We start from the raw sequence: 20,090 nt of genomic DNA, 5'->3' as shown, positions 1-20,090 counted from the left end.
TAAAAAATATAAAGAAAAACCAAACATAGGTGAAGAATACAATAACTGAAATAAAAAATATACTAGAAGGAATTCACAGTAGATTAGATGATACAGAGGAATGGATCAGTGAACTGACAGTAGTGGAAATAATGCAAACTGAACAAAAAAATTCAAAAATAAGGACTGTTTAAGAGACTTCTGGGACAATATCAAGAGTACTAATATTCACATTATAGGGGCCCCAGAAGAAGGAGAAAGGGGCAGAGGACTTATTTGAAAGGATAATAGCTGAAAAATTCTTTAACCTGGGAAAGGAAACAGACATCCAGGTCCGGAAAGCACAGAGAGTTCTAAACAAGATCAACCCAAAGAGATCCACACCAAGACACATTGCAATTAAAATGTAAAAATTAAAGTTAAAGAGAGATGGACTTCCCTGGTGGCGCAGTGGTTAAAAAACTGCCTGCCAATGCAGGGGAAATGGGTTCAATCCCTGGTCTGGGAAGATCCCACATGCCGCGGAGCAACTAAGCCTGTTGGCCACAACTATTGAGCCTGCGCTCTAGAGCCCGTGAGCCACAACTACTGAGGCCCAGGTGCCTAAAGCCCGTGCGCCACAACAAGAGAAGCCACTGCAATGAGAAGCCCGAGCACCACAATGAAGAGTAGCCCCCGCTCACCACAACTAGAGAAAGCCGGTGCGCAGCAATGAAGACCCAATGCAGCCAAAAATAAATAAAATTTAAAAAAAAATTTAAAGAGAGAATCTTAAAGGCAGGAAGGGAAAAACAAGTTACTTACAAAGGAATTCCCATAAGGCTATCATCTGACTTTTCTGCAGAAACTTTGCAGGACAGAAGGGAGTGGCATGATACATTTAAAGTGATGGAAGGGAAAAAACCTACAACCAAGAATACTCTACCCAGCAAGGCTGTCATTCAGATTTGAAGGAGAGAGCAAAAGTTTTACAGACAAGCAAAAGCTTAGAGTTCAGTACCACCAAACCAGCTTTTCAAGAATTGTTAAAGGGACTTCTTTAACTGGAAAAGAAAAGGTCACAACTAGAAATAAGAAAATTACAAAAGTAAAAGCCTCATTGGTAAAGGCAAATATACAGTAAAGGTAGTAGATCAACCACTTATAAAGCTAGCAGGAAGGTTAAAAGATAAAAGTAGTAAAATGATCTATTATCCACAATAAGTAAATTAAGGGATACACAAAACAAAAAGATATAACATATGATGTCAAAAACATTAAATGTTGTGGGGAGAGGAAAAATGCAAGGTTGTGAAAATGTGTCCAAACTTAAGAAATCAGCAACTTAAAATAATCACATGTATATATTAGCTTGCTATATACAAACCTCATGGTAATCACACCCAAAAACCTATAAAAGATACACACACACGAAAAGAGAAAGGAATCCAAACATAACACTAAACATAGTCATCAAATCGCAAGAGAAGAGAACAAAAGAAAAGAACAAAAAAGAAATTTAAAAATCCCAAAATAATTAACAAAATGGCAATGAGAACATACCTATCAATGATTACTTTAAATGTAAGTGGACTAAATGCTCCAATCTAAGGATACAGAGTGGCTGAAGGGATACAAAAATACCCATATATATGCCACTCCTAAGAATCTCACTTCAGATCCAAAGACACAGGCAGACTGAAAGTGAGGAAATGGAAAAAGGTTTATCATGCAAATGGAAATGAAAGCTGGGGTAGCAATACTTAAATCAGACAAAAACAGACTTTAAAACGAAGACTGTAAAAGGAGACAAAGGACATTACATAATGATCAAGGGATCAACCCAAGAAGAATATACAATACCTGTAAATATATATGCACCCAACATAGGAGCACTTAAATACAGAAAGCAAATAATAACAAATATAGAGGAGAAACTGACAATAACATAATTATAGGGAACATTAAGAGCCCACTTACATAAATGGACAGATCATCCAGACAGCAATCAATCAGGAAACACTCGCCTTGAATGATACATTAAATCAGACGGACTAAATAGATATATGTAGTACATTCCATCCGAAAAAGCAGAATACACATTCTTTTCAAGTGCACATAGAACATTCTCCAAGATAGATCACATACTAGGCCACAAAACAAGTCTCAGTAAAATTAAGAGGACTAAAATCATATCAAATATCTTTTCCAACCACGCTTCTAAGAGACTAGAAATCAACTACAAGAAAAAAACTGCAAAAACCACAACCACGTGAAGGCTAAACAACATGCCACTAAAGAACCAATGGGTCACTGATGAAATCAAAGAGGAAATAAAAAAAATACTTGGAGACAAATGAAAGTGGAAACACAATGATCCAAATCTATTGGACACAGCAAAAGCAGTTCTAAGAGGGATGTTTATAGTAATACAAACCTAACTCAGGAAAAAAGAAAAATCTCACATAAACAACATAACCTCACATCTAAAGGAACTAGAAAAAGAATAAATAAAACCCAAAGTTAATAAAAGGAAAAATCATAAAGCTCCACAGCAGAAGTAAATGAAATAAAGACAAAAACATAATAGAAAAGATCAATGAAACTAAGAGCTGGTTCCTTGAAAAGCTAAACAAATGTGGTAATTTGTTTATCAGACTCATCAAAAAAAAGAAAAAAGAGAGAGAAAGCCCAAATCAATAAAATCAAAAATGAATAAGAAGTTACAACTGACACCATAGAAATACAAAGGGTCAGAAGAGACTACTATGAGCAACTGTATGCCTAACAAAATGAACAACCTAGAAGAAATGGACAAATTCCTGGGAACGTACAATCTCCCAAGACTGAATCAGGAAGAAACAGAAAATATGAACAGATCAATTTCCAGTAATTAAATTGGATCAGTAATCAAAAAAAGTCCCAAGGAACAAAAGTCCAGGACCAGATGGCTTCACAGGTGAAGTGTACCAAACATTTAGAGAAAAGTTAACACCTATCCTTCTGAAACTATTCCAAAAAATTGCAGAGGAAGGAACACTTCCGACCTCATTCTACGAGGCCACCATCACCCTGATACCAAAACCAGACAAAGACATCACCAAAAAAAGAAAATTACAGGCCAATATCACTGATGAACACAGATGCAAAAGTCCTCAGCAAAATACTAGCAAACTGAATTGAACAATACATTAAAAGGATCACATACCATGATCAAGTGGGGTTTATCCTAGGGATGCAAGGATGATTCAACATCTGCAAATCAATGTGATACATCACATTAATAAATTGAAGAATAAAAATTACGTGACCATCTCAATAGATGCAGAAAAAGCTTTTGACAAATTTCAACATCCATTTATGATAAAAACTCTTGAAAAAGTGGGTATAGAGGGAACATACCTCAACATAATAAAGGCCATATACGATATGCCCAGCTAACATCATACTCAAAGGCAAAAGCAGGGGAGGAACCAAGATGGCGGAGTAGAAGGACATGCTCTCACTCCCTCTTGCGAGAACAGCAGAATCACAACTAGCTGCTGGACAATCATCGACAAGAAGACACTGGAACTCACCAAAAAAAGATACCCAACATCCAAAGACAAAGGAGAAGCCACAATGAGATGGTAGGAGGGGCACAATCACAGTCAAATCAAATCCCATAACTGCTGGGTGGGTGACTCACAGACTGGAGAACACTTAAACCACAGAAGTCAACCCACTGGAGTGAAGGTTCGGAGCACCATGTCAGGCTTCCCAACCTGGGGGTCTGGCAACAGGAGGAGGAATTCCTAGAGAATCAGACTTTGAAGGCTCACGGGATTTGACTGCAGGACTTCGACAGGACTGGGGGAAACAAAGACTCCACTCTTGGAGAACACACACAAAGTAGTGTGCGCATCGGGACCCAGGGGGAAGGAGCAGTGACCCCATAGGAGACTGAACCAGACCTACCTGCTAGTGTTGGAGGATCTCCTGCAGAAGCGGGGGGGTGGCTGTGGCTCACTGTGGGGACAAGGACACTGGCAGCAGAAGTTCTGGGAAGTACTCCTTGGAGTGAGCCCTCCCAGAGTCTGTCATTAGCCCCACCAAAGAGCCAGCATAGGCTCCAGTGTTGGGTTGCCTCAGGCCAAACAATCAACAGGGACGGAACCCAGCCCCACCCATCAACAGTCAAGCAGATTAAAATTTTACTGAGCTCTGCCCACCACAGCAATAGCCAGCTCTACTCACCACCAGTCCCTCCCATCAGGAAACTTGCACAAGCCTCTTAGAGAGCCTCAACCTCTAGAGGGCAGACAGCAGAAGCAAGAAGAACTACAATCCTGCAGCCTGTGGAACAAAAACCACATTCACAGAAAGATAGACAAGATGAAAAGGCAGAGGGCTATGTACCAGATGAAAGAAAAAAAACCCAGAAAAACAACTAACTGAAGTGGAGATAGGCAACCTTCCAGAAAAAGAATTCAGAATAATGATAGTGAAGATGATCTAGGACCTCGGAAAACGAATGGAGGCAAAGATTGAGAAGATGCAAGAAATGTTTAACAAAGACCTAGAAGAATTAAAGAACAAACAAACAGAGATGAACAATACAACAACTGAAATGAAAACTACACTAGAAGGAATCAATAGCAGAACAACTGAGGCAGAAGAACGGATAAGTGACCTGGAAGACAGAATGGTGGAATTCACTGCTGTGGAACAGAATAAAAAAAAAAAGAATGAAAAGAAATGAAGACAGCCTAAGAGACCTCTGGGACAACATTAAACACAACAACATTTGCATTATAGGGGTCCCAGTAGAAGAAGAGAGAGAGAAAAGGACCAGAGAAAATATTTGAAGAGATTATAGTCGAAAACTTCCCTAACATGGGAAAGGAAACAGCCACCCGAGTCCAGGATGCGTAGCAAGTCCTATACAGGATAAACCCAAGGAGAAACATGCCAAGACACATAGTAATCTAATTGGCAAAATTTAAAGACATAGAAAAAGTATTGAAAGCAGCAAGGGAAAAATGACAAGTAACATACAAGGGAATTCCCTTAAGGTTAACAGCTGATTTTTCAGCAGAAACTCTACAAGTCAGAAGGGAGTGGCATGATATACTTCAAGTGATGAAAGGGAAGAACCTACAACCAAGATTACTCTACCCGGCAAGGATCTCATTCAGATTCGATAGAGAAATCAAAAGCTTTACAGACAAGCAAAAGCTAAGAGAATTCAGCAGCACCAAACCAGCTCTACAACAAATGCTAAAGGAACTTCTCTAAGTGGGAAACACAACAGAAGAAAAGGACCTACAAAAACAAACCCAAAACAATTAAGAAAATGGTAATAGGAAGCTACATATCGATAATTACCTTAAACGTGAATGGATTAACTGCTCCAACCAAAACACACAGGCTCGCTGAATGAATACAAAAACAAGACCCATATATATGCTGTCTACAAGAGACCCACTTCAGACCTAGGGACACATACAGACTGAAAGTGAGGGGATGGAAAAAGATGTTCCATGCAAAAGGAAATAAAAAGAAAGCTGGAGTAGCTGTACTCACATCAGATAAAACAGACTTTAAAATAAAGATTATTACAAGAGACAAGGAAGGACACTACATAATGATCAAGGGATCAACCCAAGAAGATATAACAATTATAAATATATATGCACCCAACAGAGGAGCACCTACATACATAAGGCAACTGCTAACAGCTACAGAAGAGGAAATTGACAGTAACACAATAAGAGTGAGGGACTTTAACACCTCACTTACACCAATGGACAGAACATGAAAAATGAAAATAAATAAGAAAACAGAACCTTTAAATGACACAATAGACCAGATAGATTTAATTAATATTTATAGGACATTCCATCCAAAAACAGCAGATTATACTTTCTTCTCAAGTACGCATGGAACATTCTCCAGGACAGATCACATCTTGGGTCACAAATCAAGCCTCAGTAAATTTAAGAAAATTGAAATCATATCAAGCATCTTTTCTGACCACAACACTATGAGATTACAAATCAACTACAGGGAAAAAAACGTAAAAAACAGAAACACATGTAGGCTAAACAATACGTTACTAAATAACCAAGAGATCACTGAAGATATCAAAGAGGAAATAAAAAAATACCTAGAGACAAATGACAATGAAAACACGACGACCCAAAACCTATGGGATGCAGCAAAAGCAGTTCTAAGAGGGAAGTTTAAAGCTATACAAGCCTACCTCAAGAAATAAGAAAAATCGCAAATAAACAATCTAAACTTACACCTAAAGGAACTAGAGAAAGAAGAACAAAACCCAAAGTTAGAAGAAGGAAAGAAATCATAAAGATCAGAGCAGAAATAAATGCAACAGAAACAAAGAAAATAGCAAAGATCAATAAAACTAAAAGCTGGTTCTTTGAGAAGATAAACCAAATTGATAAACCACTAGCCAGACTTATCAAGAAAGAGAGGGAGAGGACTCAAATCAATAAAATTAGAAATGAAAAGAGAAGTTACAAGAGACATAGCAGAAATACAAAGCATCCTAAGAGACTATTACAAGCAACTCTATGCCAATAAAATGGACAACCTGGAAGAAATGGACAAATTCTTAGAAAGGTATAACCTTCCAAGACTGAACCAGGAAGAAATAGAAAATATGAACAGACCAATCACAAGTAATGAAACTGAAACTGTGATAAAAAATCTTCCAACAAACAAAAGTCCAGGACCAGATGCCTTCACAGGTGAATTCTATCAAACATTTAGAGAAGACCTAAAACCCATCCTTCTCAAACTCTTCCAAAAAATTGCAGAGGAAGGAACACTCCCAAACGCATTCTATGAGGCCACCATCACCCTGATACCAAAACCAGACAAAGATACTACCTACAAAAAAAGAAAATTACAGACCAATGTCACTGATGAATATAGATGCAAAAATCCTCAGCAAAATACTAGCAAACAGAATCCAACAACACATTAAAAGGATCATACACCATGATCAGGTGGGATTTATCCCAGGGATGCAAGGATTCTTCAATATACACAAATCAATTAATGTGATACATCATATTAACAAATTGAAGAAGAAAAACCATATGATCATCTCAAAAGAGGCAGAAAAAGCTTCTGACAAAATTCCACACCCTTTTATGATAAAAAATCTCCAGAAAGTGGGCATAGAGGGAACCTACCTCAACATAATAAAGGCCATATACAACAAACCCACAGAAAACATCATTCTCAGTGGTGAAAAACTGAAAGTATTTCCTCTAAGATCAGGAATAAGACAAGGATGTCCACTCTCACCACTGTTATTCAACATAGTTTTGGAAGTCCTAGCCACGGCAATCAGAGAAGAAAAAGAAATAAAAGAATATAAATTGGAAAAGAAGAAGGAAAACTGTCACTGTTTGCAGATGACATGATACTATACATAGAGAATCTTAAAAATGCCACCAGAAAACTACTAGAGCTAATCAATGAATTTGGTAAAGTTGCAGGATACAAAATTAATGCACAGAAATCTCTTGCATTCCTATACACTAATGATGAAAAATCTGAAAGAGAAATTAAGGAAACACTCCCATTTACCACTGCAACAAAAAGAATAAAATACCTAGGAATAAACCTACCTCAGGAGACAAAAGACCTGTATGCAGAAAACTATAAGACTCTGATGAAAGAAATTAAAGATGATACCAACAGATGGAGAGATATACCATGTTCTTGGATTGGAAGAATCAATACTGTGAAAATGACTATACTACCCAAAGCAATCTACAGATTCAATGCAATTCCTATGAAATTACCAATGGCATTTTGTATGGAACTAGAACAAATAATCTTAAAATCTGTATGGAGGCACAAAAGATCCTGAATAGCCAAAGCGGTCTTGAGGGAAAAGCGGTCTTGAGGGAGCTGAAGGAATCAGACTCCATGACTTCACACTACACTACAAAGCTACAGTAATCAAGACAATATGGTACTGGCACAAAAACAGAAACATAGATCAATGGAACAAGATAGAAAGCCCAGAGATAAACCCATGCACCTATGGTCAACTAATCTATGACAAAGGAGGCAAGGATGTACAATGGAGAAAAGACAGTCTCTTCAATAAGTGGTGCTGGGAAAACTGGACAGCTACCTGTAAAAGAATGAAATTAGAACACTCCCTAACACCATACACAAAAATAAACTCAAAATGGACTCGAGACCTAAATGTAAGACCAGACACTATAAAACTCTTAGAGGAAAACATAGGAAGAACACTCTTTGACATAAATCACAGCAAGATCTTTTTTGATCCACCTCCTAGAGTAATGGAAATAAAAACAAAAATAAACAAATGGGACCTAATGAAACTTCAAAGCTTTTGCACAGCAAAGGAAACCATAAACAAGAGGAAAAGACAACACTCAGAATGGGAGAAAATATTTGCAAACAAATCAACGGACAAACGATTAATCTCCAAACTATATAAACAGCTCAATATTAAAGAAGCAAACAACCCAATCCAAAAATGGGCAGAAGACCTAAATAGACATTCCTCCAAAGACATATAGATGGCCAAGAAGCACATGAAAAGCTGCTCAACATCACTAATTATTAGAGAAATGCAAATCAAAACTACAATGAGGTATCATCTCACACCAGTTAGAATGGGCATCATCAGAAAATCTACAAACAACAAATGCTGGAGAGGGTGTGGAGAAAAGGGAACCCTCTTTGCACTGTTGATGGGAATGTAAATTGATACAGCCACTATGGAGAACAGAATGGAGGTTCCTTAAAAAACTAAAAATAGAATTACCATATGATCCAGCAATCCCACTACTGGGCATATACCCAAAGAAAACCATAATTCAAAAAGACACATGTACCCCAATGTTCATTGCAGCACTATTTACAATACCCAGGTCATGGAAGCAACCTAAATGCCCATCGACAGACGAATGGATAAAGAAGTTGTGGTACATATATAAAATGGAATATTACTCATCCATAAAAGGAACGAATTTGAGTCATGCTGAGGTGTCAATGGATCTAGAGACTGTCATAGAGAATGAAGTAAGTCAGAAAGAGAAAAACAAATATCGTATATTAACGCATGTATGTGGAATCTAGAAAAATGGTACAGATGAGCCGGGTTGCAGGGCAGAAGTTGAGACACAGATGGAGAGAACAAATGTACAGACACCAAGGAGGGAATACTGCAGGGGGGTGCGGATGGTGGTGTGAATTGGGTGATTAGGATTGACATGTATACACTGATGTGTATAAAATTGATGACTAATAAGAACCTGCTGAATAAAACAAACAAACAAAAAAAAAATGAATACTAAACTTTCTTTGGGTTATCTGTATGGAAATATGTTAATATAAATGTTTCAGACATTACAAGAAATCCCTAAAAATCTTATATATTCTGGTATGTTATAAGTCATAATTCTAGTTATCACTTTAAAAGGTATATCTCAGAAATAACTAAATTTCCTTGTCAATTGCATTATTATGAACTTTCATCAAATCTTTAACCGTAGTCATTTTTTTTTTTTTTTTTGCGGTACGCGGGCCTCTCACTGTTGTGGCCTCTCCCGTTGCGGAGCACAGGCTCCGGACGCGCAGGCTCAGCAGCCATGGCTCACGGGCCCAGCCGCTCCGCGGCACGTGGGATCTTCCCAGACCGGGGCACGAACCCGTGTCCCCTGCATCGGCAGGCGGACTCTCAACCACTGCGCCACCAGGGAAGCCCTAACCGTAGTCATTTTTAAGTGTTTTGTCATTTACAGACAGTCCTGGGTGTACTCTGATGCTTTTGCAAAAATGTTCCTATAAAAGGGTTTCATCTTCAAGGAATTCATGGAAAAGACTGACAAGTACAGGTTTCTGGTAACTGACTATACTGCTGAACTGAATGAATAAGCATTGTCAAAACTCTAATGGAAAACTGATGAATTCATAAAAGTGCTAACAAAAGATCAAGATGAAAAAAAATTAATTACATGGGACTGAGTGAACTGATGAGGATGATTATAATTTTTGTGACTTTGTTTGAATTTTAAAAATGTTTAAAAAAAAAGGCAAAAGTATTTCCTCTAACATCAGATGCAAGAAAAAGATGCCCACTTTTGTCACTTTCAGACAATGTAGTCCTAGCCACAGCAATCAGAGAAGGAAAAGAAATAAAAGGAATCTAAATTGGAAAGGAAGAAGTAAAACTGTCACTGTTTGCAGATGACATGATAATATATATAAGAAAATCCTAAAGATGCCACCAAAACACTGTTAAAACTATTTCATGAAATCACTAGAGTTGAAGGATACAAAATTAATATACAGAAATCTGTTACATTTCTATACACTAACAATGAACTAATGAAGGAAAAATTAGGAACTCAATCCCATTTACAATTGCATCAAAAAGAATAAAATACTTAGGAATGAATCTAACTAAGAAGGTTAAAAAAGACCTATACTTGGAAAACTATAACACACTGGTGAACAAAATTGAAGATGACACAAAGAAATGCAAAGATCTACAGTGGTCATGTACTGGAAGAATTAATACTGTTAAAATGACCACACTACCCAGCAATCTGCAGATTCAATGTAATCCCTATCAAAATACCAATGGCACTTTTCACAGAACTAGCACAAATAATTCTGAAATTTGTACAGCAACACAACAGACTCTAAATAGCCAAAACAATCTTGAAAAAGAAAAACAAAGCTTGAGGTATCACACGCCCTGATTTCAAACTATATTACAAAGTGATAGTAATCAAAACAGTATGGTACTGGCACAAAAACAGACACATAGATCAATGGAACAGAACAGACAGCCCAGAAATAAACCCACATTTATATGGGCTATTATTCTATGACAAAGTAAGCAAGAATATACAATGGGGAAAGACAGTCTCTTCAATAAATGGTGTTGGGAAAACTGGACAGCTACATGCAAAAGAATCAAAGTGGACAACTTTCTTACATCATGAACAAAAATAAATTCAAAATGGATTAAAGCCTAAATATAAGACCTGAAGCCATAAAACCCCTAAAAAAAATAGGTGGTACACTCTTTGACATCAGTCTTAGCAATATTTTTTGGATATGTTTCCTCAGGGAAGGGAAACAAAAGCAAAAATAAACAAATGGGACTACACAAAATCAAAAGCTTTTATACAATGAAGGATAATATCAACAAAATGAAAAGGCCACCTACTGAATGGGAGAAGATATCTACAAACCATATACCCGAAATGGGTTTATATCCAAAATACACAAAGAACTCATACAGCCAATATTTTAAAAACCAATCAGATTAAAAAATGGGCAGAGGATCTGAATACACATTTTTCCAAAGAAGACATACAAACGGCCAGACACAGGAAAACACGCTCAATGTCGGTCATCATCAGGGAAATACAAATTAAAACCACAAGGTATCACCTCACACTTGTCAGACTGGCTATTATGAAAAAGAAAACAAATAAGACGTGTTGGCGAGGATGTGGAAAAAAGAATTCTTGTATACTGGTGGTGGGAACGTAAATTGGTGTAGTCACTATGGAAAACAGCATGAAGCTTCCTCAAAAAATAAAAAATAGGGCGTTCCCTGGTGGCCTAGTGGTTAGGATTCTGGGCTTTCACTGCCATGGCCCAGGTTCAATCCCTGGTTGGGGAACTGAGATCCTGCAAGCTGCACAGCACAACCAAAAAAGAAAAAAAAAAAAAACTACCATAAGATCCAGCAATTCCACTGAACAAAAACACTAAACTGAAAGAATATATGCACCCCTATGTTCACTGCAGCATTATTTACAATAGCCAAGATATGGAAGAAATTTAAGTGTTCATTGATAGATGAATGGATAAAAAAGATGTGGTATATACATACAATAGACTATTACTCAGCCATTAAAAAGAATGAAATCTTGCCTTTTTTGACAACAGGGATGGATCCAGAGGATACTATGCTTAAGTGAAATAAGTCAGACAGAGAAAGACAAAGACTGTATGATTTCACTTATATGTGGAATCAAAAAGCAAAACAAATGAAAACCAAAACAAACATACAACAGAAACAGAAACTGAGTCACCGATACAGAGAACAACAGGTGGTCATCAGAGGGAAGAGGGATGGGGAATAAGTGACATAGGTGAGGGAGATCAAGAGGTACAAACTTCCAGTTACAAAATAAGTCACAGGGAAGAAATGTACACTATTGGGAACATAGGAATAATACTGTAATAACTTTGTATGGTGACATATGGTAACTAGAAATATCAAACCACTGTGTTGTGTACCTGGAACTAACATAGTGTTGTAGGTCAATTATACTTCAATTAACCTTTAAAACATGGGTTAATTTGCTCTTTTATGCTACCTGTTTGCAAAGAGATGAAAGTAAAGAGTTAGAGCTCCATCTCTAAATTAGCCACGTGGCCCTTCATAGTCCGTCTTATAAAGACCTGCACAATCCCTGCTACTCTACGGAAAGTCAAAAAATACATGTACATATATATTGAAAGAGCAATTCCATGTGCTGTACATTTATTATATCAGAGGTGGCCTTGAATCTCAAAGTTAGAAATAATTTTCCACTTCCACATCCTTTGAAATCCAAAGCTACGAAGAGCCAGAATTCCTAGTTCCAGTGGGGTTTTACAGATATGCCAAAGTCTTTGCTTATTTCTTCTAGAATAACAAATAACCCCAAATTCTCCTTTGCCAAACATCGTTTCAAGCCTGGAGGTAAAGTGTCATTTCCTGAATAACTCATATGGAAACTATGTCTATCTATTTGTAAATCTAAGTAAAGTGGGGTTAGAGATTCGCTTCTGGCATGATGGAGGAAGATGGCCTTCAAATCTTCTCCCCAAAAAGTAACTGTTAGTCTGGACAAGACTGCCAAAGACAACCATTTCAGTGCTCTGGATCAAGCACAGGCATACAAATGCAGTGTTTATCCATGAAAATAACCTCAGGTAAGAACAGTGTGAGTTTGAGGCACATACGCCTAAAGCTATCTCCCTTCTCTCACCAGCTCCATCAGAGTGGTACTTCAACCAGGGCTGGACAGCAAGTGAACACTAGCAGCTTTGCTGCCATTGTCTTAGTGGTGATTGCAGTGGCAAGTGAGTGGGGAAACCAGTAATTGCAGGCCTGAGTATCGGGCAAGCAGTGGACCAGCAGAACAGTTGAGGGTTTATCAGGTAGCTCCTAGATGCAAGACAATGAAAGGGGGCTTGCTAAGCTCTCCACATGTCTTGGGTTGACTAGAGGCTGTGATGTGCACAGCAGAGACTTGAGTGGACCCAAGCCACCCACATCTTTGGCCGATGGAGACTGAGTTCATGTGCAGAGATGAGAGAGCCCACACAAAGTATAAGCCAGGACAGTCTTGAAAAGAGCTTAAGTAGCAATGTACTTCTCAGTCCACACACAAGTAAATCAGATTAACAACCAAAAATCATTTAATGTAATACACCATATCTTATGCACTGAATTATGTCCCCCTCAAATTTATATGTTGAAAATCTAACTCCTATTGTGATGGTATTTGGAGATGGGGCCTTTGGGAGGTAATCAGGTCATGAGGGTGGAGCACTGGTCCAATGGGATAAGACCAGAGTGCTCTCTCTCTCTCTACCATGTGAGGTCTCACCATGTGAGAAGGCAGCCACCTATAAGCCAGGAACAGTTCTTTGTGCATCTAGTGAGCAATATATGGATTAATTATTATTGCCAAGTGCAGAGAAGTCATTTAAAAGTTTAAGGATAGCCAGATAGTGCTATTATTTCTGCCAATCTCTGATATCAATTTCCATAGTAGGTTGGTGCTAAGATGATTAAACAAGAACATACTTCTTCTTTCATCACAAGCCTGAGACACACTGGATTTGATGGCAACACTTAAGTCAATTTCCAGGAGATTCTGGTTCTAGTCAGTGGACAATACTAAAACAGAATGAATGTTTAAATGTTAATAGAAACAGGCTGACAATAATCAGATTAGAAACAGTAAAATACAACAGAGATCTCACAATATAGCATACCTTGATTTCCTTTATGCTTGGAAGTGATGCATTTAGAAATTCCTCAGTTAATCTCTTCCAACTAGCAGCTTTGCTGAGATCAGAATGAATGATGAATTTTTCATAAATCCTAAAACGTTAAAAAAAAAATCAACTGATTACTATAAAGCTATATTAACAAAAACGTCTATAAGAAAATTCATATATATCTGAACATGCACATATATATACACACATATAAACTTACTTACCCTTCTATTGTCTTTTCTACTTTGTGGCTGTTGACATCTAAGAAACGATGAAATCTAAAAGAGAAAATGTAATTCTTATAACAATCTTGTCATATAGCTAAGCAGTTTAGTCTCACAGCCCTGCACATCTCCCCGACACCCTATACTCAGCTATATGTATCCAGTGAGTGCACCTCTCTCCCTGTATCACCTCTATCATTCATGCAAACAACCACTGAATCTGAGAGACTGCTCAAGCATTCTTTCCACAGGACACAGGCTGTCCTGAGCTACCCAACCCTGTCCTCTGGCTCCTCTGTCTTTTCATAATGCCCTGTGTCTAAGTCCAGCACAACACATTCTATAGCAGGGGTTCCTAATCTTTTTATGCCAGTGAAGCCCAGTGAATCCTAGGGACGCCTTCTCAGGATAATGCTTTTAATCATAAAATGAAATACGAAAGAAGCCAAGCATACTGAAATACAGTTGTGAAATATTTTTTTTTAAGTTTGTGATACAGTAAGAAACACATATCTTTGTTACAGCATTAAATAACAAAATCTAGCAGTGGGTTCATAACTATGTAACAGTAAATGACATTTTAAAATATCTGTAATAACTTCAATATGGCAGTGAAATCTGTGATTTCTGCTGGTGACACAGTCATACAATAAGTAACTGCTTGTTGCTTTCATTCATAGTTGAAGGAAATACTACTTTTTAGTTGGAGATTAGTGTAATTTTTTTCTTGTCCAAATCCGTAACACCTTAATTCTAGCTTCAGGCCCTCAGGTTAAGAAGTCCTATTCTACATCATATGTAATTAATTTTTGTCTGTCTTACTGAAGGACAGAAGCTTTATTTCGCCTACCTATGAATTTCTAAGGCCTAGAATGTGGTCACAGTTTTTTAAAAAACAAACATGAATTGTTCATTTTTCTGATGGATTAAAGCATCATGAAATTACAGTATAGCTCACTCAACTCTTGTTTTTCATCTTTTAGTATCAAAGCCACACAATCTGTACTTAAAAGAAGTAAATTATACTACTAAATAACATCTAATTCTAACCCAGTAAATGGCTGAGTGGAATACCACTTTACTTATAATAATTTAGTTTCTCAGGGTGCAAAAGTAGATAATAACTGCTTATGTCTCTCCCAATTCTAAAATGATGTCCACTTACCTACTGTCATTTAGAAATATTAATAGAAAAAATTATTTGAGATACAGCATTTAAATTTCTCTATTTATATCACCTATTCAGGCACTGTGATAGTTATAAGTTACATTTAAGAACTGAGTATTTTATTTCAGAAACTTGGGGGGACTGTTAGACTCATCTATTCTTATTATAAACCAACTAGGCACTTTATAATCATTAAGGTTGACAATCAAGATTACAGATTTTGAAAAACTGTTTACTATTCAGGAAAATTTCTATTGAAATTAAACAGGTAGAATATTAACAATGACTAAATTCTTCTAATAATAATTTTTAAAAAATAATAATTTAATTACAGGTAATGATCAAAACAGTATCGTCTAATTTACATGTTCCATAAAGAAAAACGGGAGCTCTGACTTCACCTAAGTACCTAAACTGAATAAATCTTTAAAAATTAATTACATGAAAAACTGTATTAGAAGTTGCATTAGGTGGCCTGGTGTGCTCTATGCCAAGAACCGTTCTAGGTGCTGGAATAATAAATGAACAAAACAGATGAAGATCCCTACCCTGGTGGAAGCTGTATTCTGCATGAAGATGGGGGAGGAGACCACAAACAGTAACAAGTAAGTTATCCAATGGGTCATGCTACGCGTTTTGGAAAAAGAAAAAGAGCAGGGTAAAAGAGATACGGAGTGGCCCAAGCAGGGAGGGAGAGTCAGTGAAAATACAGTTTTAAATTGGGTATGGCCATTATTTTGCTATAAAACTTTACTCACCCATCCATTCAAAAAATTGTTTGATGGGCAGTGGCCCGCGCTAAGCGCAGTGGGAGGGGCAGGGAACTGGACAGACAGAACCCTTCCCTAGGGGCGCACTTCTAAGACTGGAGGACGACCCCCAGCAACCCACAACCCACTGTTTGAGCTTGCCTGTGTCACCCCGTCGGGGACCCAGAAAGCGCGAGATCACCAAGCAGCTGGAGCGACAAGGCGCGCTGGGACTCTGACGGTCGCGCCACGCGCCCCACACCTCGCCAGACCCCTTCCCGTCCCCGGCTCCGGTGCCGCGCCCGCACCTGAAGTTGGACCAAGCGAAGTGCAAGGCGAGCTGGAAGTTAGGGTCTGCCTCGTCCTGGACCCCCGCCACAAGGCGAACGAGCTCGCGCACGTCGCGTTCTTGCCTTGGGTCCAGCCGGCTCCAAGACGGCACCGGAGACGCCATACCTCCGGTGCTCCCGCACTCTTTCGGCGCCCGCTCTCGCGAGTGTTCGAGCCACCGCCTAGTTGAGCGAGAATGCGGCCTCTCTCGCGAGAGTTCGCGCTGCAGTCGCGTTGAGCTTTGGCTCTGATTTTTGTTGGTGGTTTGGGCGTGTGTTCTCCAGTCTCACCTGGTTAAGTTTAGGAACTTCTTAAAAGAGGTAGCCGTTATTAGTAGTTTTATTAATAGTAGTCTCTGGCTAACCTTGGTTGATGGTTTAACTCCTAATGTTTTGAGAGCAGCCACTTCTCATTCGGTTTGCATCTGCACTTTCAGGTATCGTGATCCGTTAGTTGCCCATTCTTCTCTAAGCTTCATTTTCTCCTAGAGGTGATCTCCAGTGATCTTTCGGTTCCTCTCTGCCTACAAGGGCCACAGTATATGGCCCACGCTCTGGCAGGTGTAAGGTAAGTCCGTTGTCCCACACACAGGCTGAGCGCTACACCTCCTGCTCTTTCCGGTGACTCCCAGTGGCCCCAGGAGAACTTGGTAAACCCCGTTGGCCAGAGGTGGAGTAATGTCCTTGCTGTTGTTCATAATTAAAACTGTACTTTAAAACTGTTTCCGTTAAGTATTGCTCGTAACCATTCCAAGACTTGTTACATAGAACTATTTAATTTTTTTTTCTTTAGGGATCTACTGGTTTTCATGTGGTTTATTACATTGCATTGCCGTAGTGAAAGATAGCTGATACACCACTGTCTCAGTCTGTTTGGGCTGCTGTAACAAAGTACCACATACTGGGTGGCTTATAAACAACAGAAACTTTTTTCTCATAGTTCTGTAGGCTGGATTTTAAGATCAGAGAGCCACCATGATTGGGTGAGGGCCTGCTTGCTGGAAGCAGACTTCTGGTTTTGTCCTCACAGGGTGAAAGGGGTAAGGGAGCTCACTGGGGCCTCTTTTATAAGGGCATTCATTCCATTCTTGAGGGCTCCACCCTCCTTTTCTAATCACCTGCCAAATACCAGCATATTGGGCATTAGGATTTCAAATTATGAATTTTGAGGGGACACAAACAGCTACCTAAAACATAAGCTGCACACAGCTGCACAAATCCCACAAGAAGGGGAAAATCATAGCAGTAGAAATGATTCTGCGAAATGGAATTTATACTCTCTCCTTAGGCAGTCTTTTCTACTCCAGTCTCAACTATCATCTGTGCGTTTATAACTCTCAAATTTGTGTATGCAGCTCACATTTTCCTTAGCACTCCAAATCTATAATAGCTTGTTGTACATCTCCAAAATCAAAGTATACATACACACTTACATGTGTCTTTCCTGCCTCCCTATCTAGCTGGTTGGTCTTGACCTCTGGAGGGATACTTAGAAAACTTTCCACAGGGCGCTCCCAATGACTTGGACCCAGTAGGGACTGAGCTACTCTCCCAGGCCTCCCTGGCTGGCCTGGGCCAATGTTCCCATTCTGGAAGGGGAATTGGAAATTTTTTCTAGAGGTGCCTCTGATGACTGAGCCCCATTCAAAATACAGCTGGGCCCCAAATATCCTCTGTGGGCCTCAAAGGCTGGTCACCCACTCTGCAGGGGATATGGAAACATTTTTGGAAAGAACATACAAAGACAGGATAGCAAACAGTCTGGGTGCACTTCCATGTGTCCCTTGCTGGCCTAGGCCAGTGCAGCCCTCCAGAATGGCCCCTGGATAATTTTTCTGGAAGTGCATGCAAAGAATAGGCCCCAGGCACCACTGCAGCCTGGCTAAGGGTGCCATCCCCATCTTCCTGTCCAGCCTGTCCCAATGTCCCCTTTGGAGGGACTTAGAGATATTTAAGGGGTGTTTCTGTTGAATGTGCCATATATGGGACTGTGCCAGTCTAAGGATGCCTACCACAGATCTACATGCCCAGCCAAGTTGGGCTGGCTTTTAGAGGGAACTTACAAAAATTGGGGGGAGGTGCAATGCCCTTCCCTTCATCCATGGCCAGCCTGAGGTGATGCCCACCTCTGGAGGGGAAATTGGAAATGTTTGGGGGAGATATAGCCAGTGACCAGGACTGATGCAGGATTGTGGTCAGGGTGCCTTCCCCAGGCCTGTTTGTACTAATGGGGCTGGTCCTGGCCTTGGAAGGGGAATTCAGAAACTTTGGGAGTGGGGATCCCAATACCAGGACCTACCCAGGCTCCTTCTCCAGGCCTTCCTGGCCTGCCCAGGCCTTTCCACACCAGAGAGAGGCTTAGAAATGTTTTGAGGTGTCTCCAAGGACCAGTCACCAGGCAGGAGCACAGCCAGGGCCAAGGTGCCTCTGCAACCTCCAGGCTTGTCTTGGTGATGACCCCCTCAAGAGGGAGACATCAATATCTTCAGAATGTGCACCCACCTTCTAATCTCCAAGTGGGACCATGGCTAGGACTGGGGTGCCCCCTGGGGCCTCCCTGTTGACCTGGGCTGGTACCTGACTCTGAATGAAAAGGGGTGCCTCCCCAAAACGCTTCTCAGTCCCCCTCCAGTGGCTGAGATGTGAACAGCCTGCCAAGGAGGCCTGGGGAGGGCTCTGGGCTCTGCCACAGTCCACAAAGGCCCGGCTGCCAGCAGCACCCACCTGAGTGTTCCTAGTCCCACTCTGGCCGAGACTGGCCCAAACCAGATGGGAAGCAGGGGAGGGCAGTGTGGACACAGCTATGGTCCTGCATGGGCCCAAGTCATTAGTGTGCCTCCAAAAACATTTCCAAGTTCCCCTCAAAGGGTGGGTGTGTGCCACCATGAGCCTGCCAGGGAGGTCTGAGAGGGCACTAAGGGTCAGGCCCTGGTCCTGTGTGGGTCTGGTCATTGGATGGCCTCTGGATGTTCACCTCTGAAGGATGTGGGCACTGGCCCAGGTCAGCAAGGGCTGCCCAGGGAGAGTAATGTGTGAGGTCCAGTTTTTGATGTGCCCCCAGAAAATTTTATGTCCCACTTTGGTGGTGAACACCAGCCTGTGACCGACATGGAGGCTCCAAGAGGGAGTCTTCATCTCAGCTGTTGTTTCCATATCCCCCTTACAAATGGGGATTGGTCTGAGCTGGCCAGAGAAGCCCCTGGAAGGGTGCCTTACGGGGCCTAGTTGTAGAAGGCACTCCTAAAACATTCCTAAGACCCATTCCAATGATGGGGATCCAGTGAGCATCAAGAAGGGCGTGCCCAGGCCTGGTGGTATCCCACGTGGGCCTGGTCATTTCGTGCAGCCCCCCAAATGTTTTCATGTCCCAACCAGAGAAGGGGGCACTGCAGGCAGGTCAGATGCACCCTGAGTTCCCACCGAGGCTCCTTGAGGTCCTCTGTAGGGCAGGTCACTGGAGGCGGCACCCAGCCACTTTCCTAAGCTCTCATCAGTGGTGGAGACTGGCCTGGATGGCCAGGGAGCCCCACAGAGTGTCCTGACCATGGTCAGGCATGGGCCCTGGTCAACTGTGGAAAAT

At 40.3% G+C, this 20,090-nt stretch overlaps 1 protein-coding gene across 2 annotated transcripts in view; it reads right to left on the bottom strand.

Moving 5' to 3' along the window:
- TUBGCP5 (tubulin gamma complex component 5) overlaps positions 1–16,677 on the bottom strand; it is a 60,981-nt gene extending 44,304 nt beyond the window's left edge. For both annotated transcript variants that reach the window (XM_059055008.2, XM_059055005.2), the window contains exons 1-3: positions 16,490–16,677; positions 14,265–14,318; positions 14,035–14,143 (exon numbers count right to left, since the gene is read on the bottom strand). In XM_059055008.2, coding sequence (XP_058910991.1) covers positions 14,035–14,143; positions 14,265–14,318; positions 16,490–16,635 — 309 coding nt within the window. In that variant the 5' untranslated portion in view covers positions 16,636–16,677. The remainder of the gene's footprint in view (positions 1–14,034; positions 14,144–14,264; positions 14,319–16,489) is intronic.
- Positions 16,678–20,090: the final 3,413 nt, after the last annotated feature.

The sequence above is a fragment of the Kogia breviceps genome, chromosome 2 (genome assembly GCF_026419965.1).
Source record: "Kogia breviceps isolate mKogBre1 chromosome 2, mKogBre1 haplotype 1, whole genome shotgun sequence".
NCBI lineage: Eukaryota > Metazoa > Chordata > Mammalia > Artiodactyla > Physeteridae > Kogia > Kogia breviceps.
This window is presented reverse-complemented; position numbering and strand designations above follow the sequence as displayed.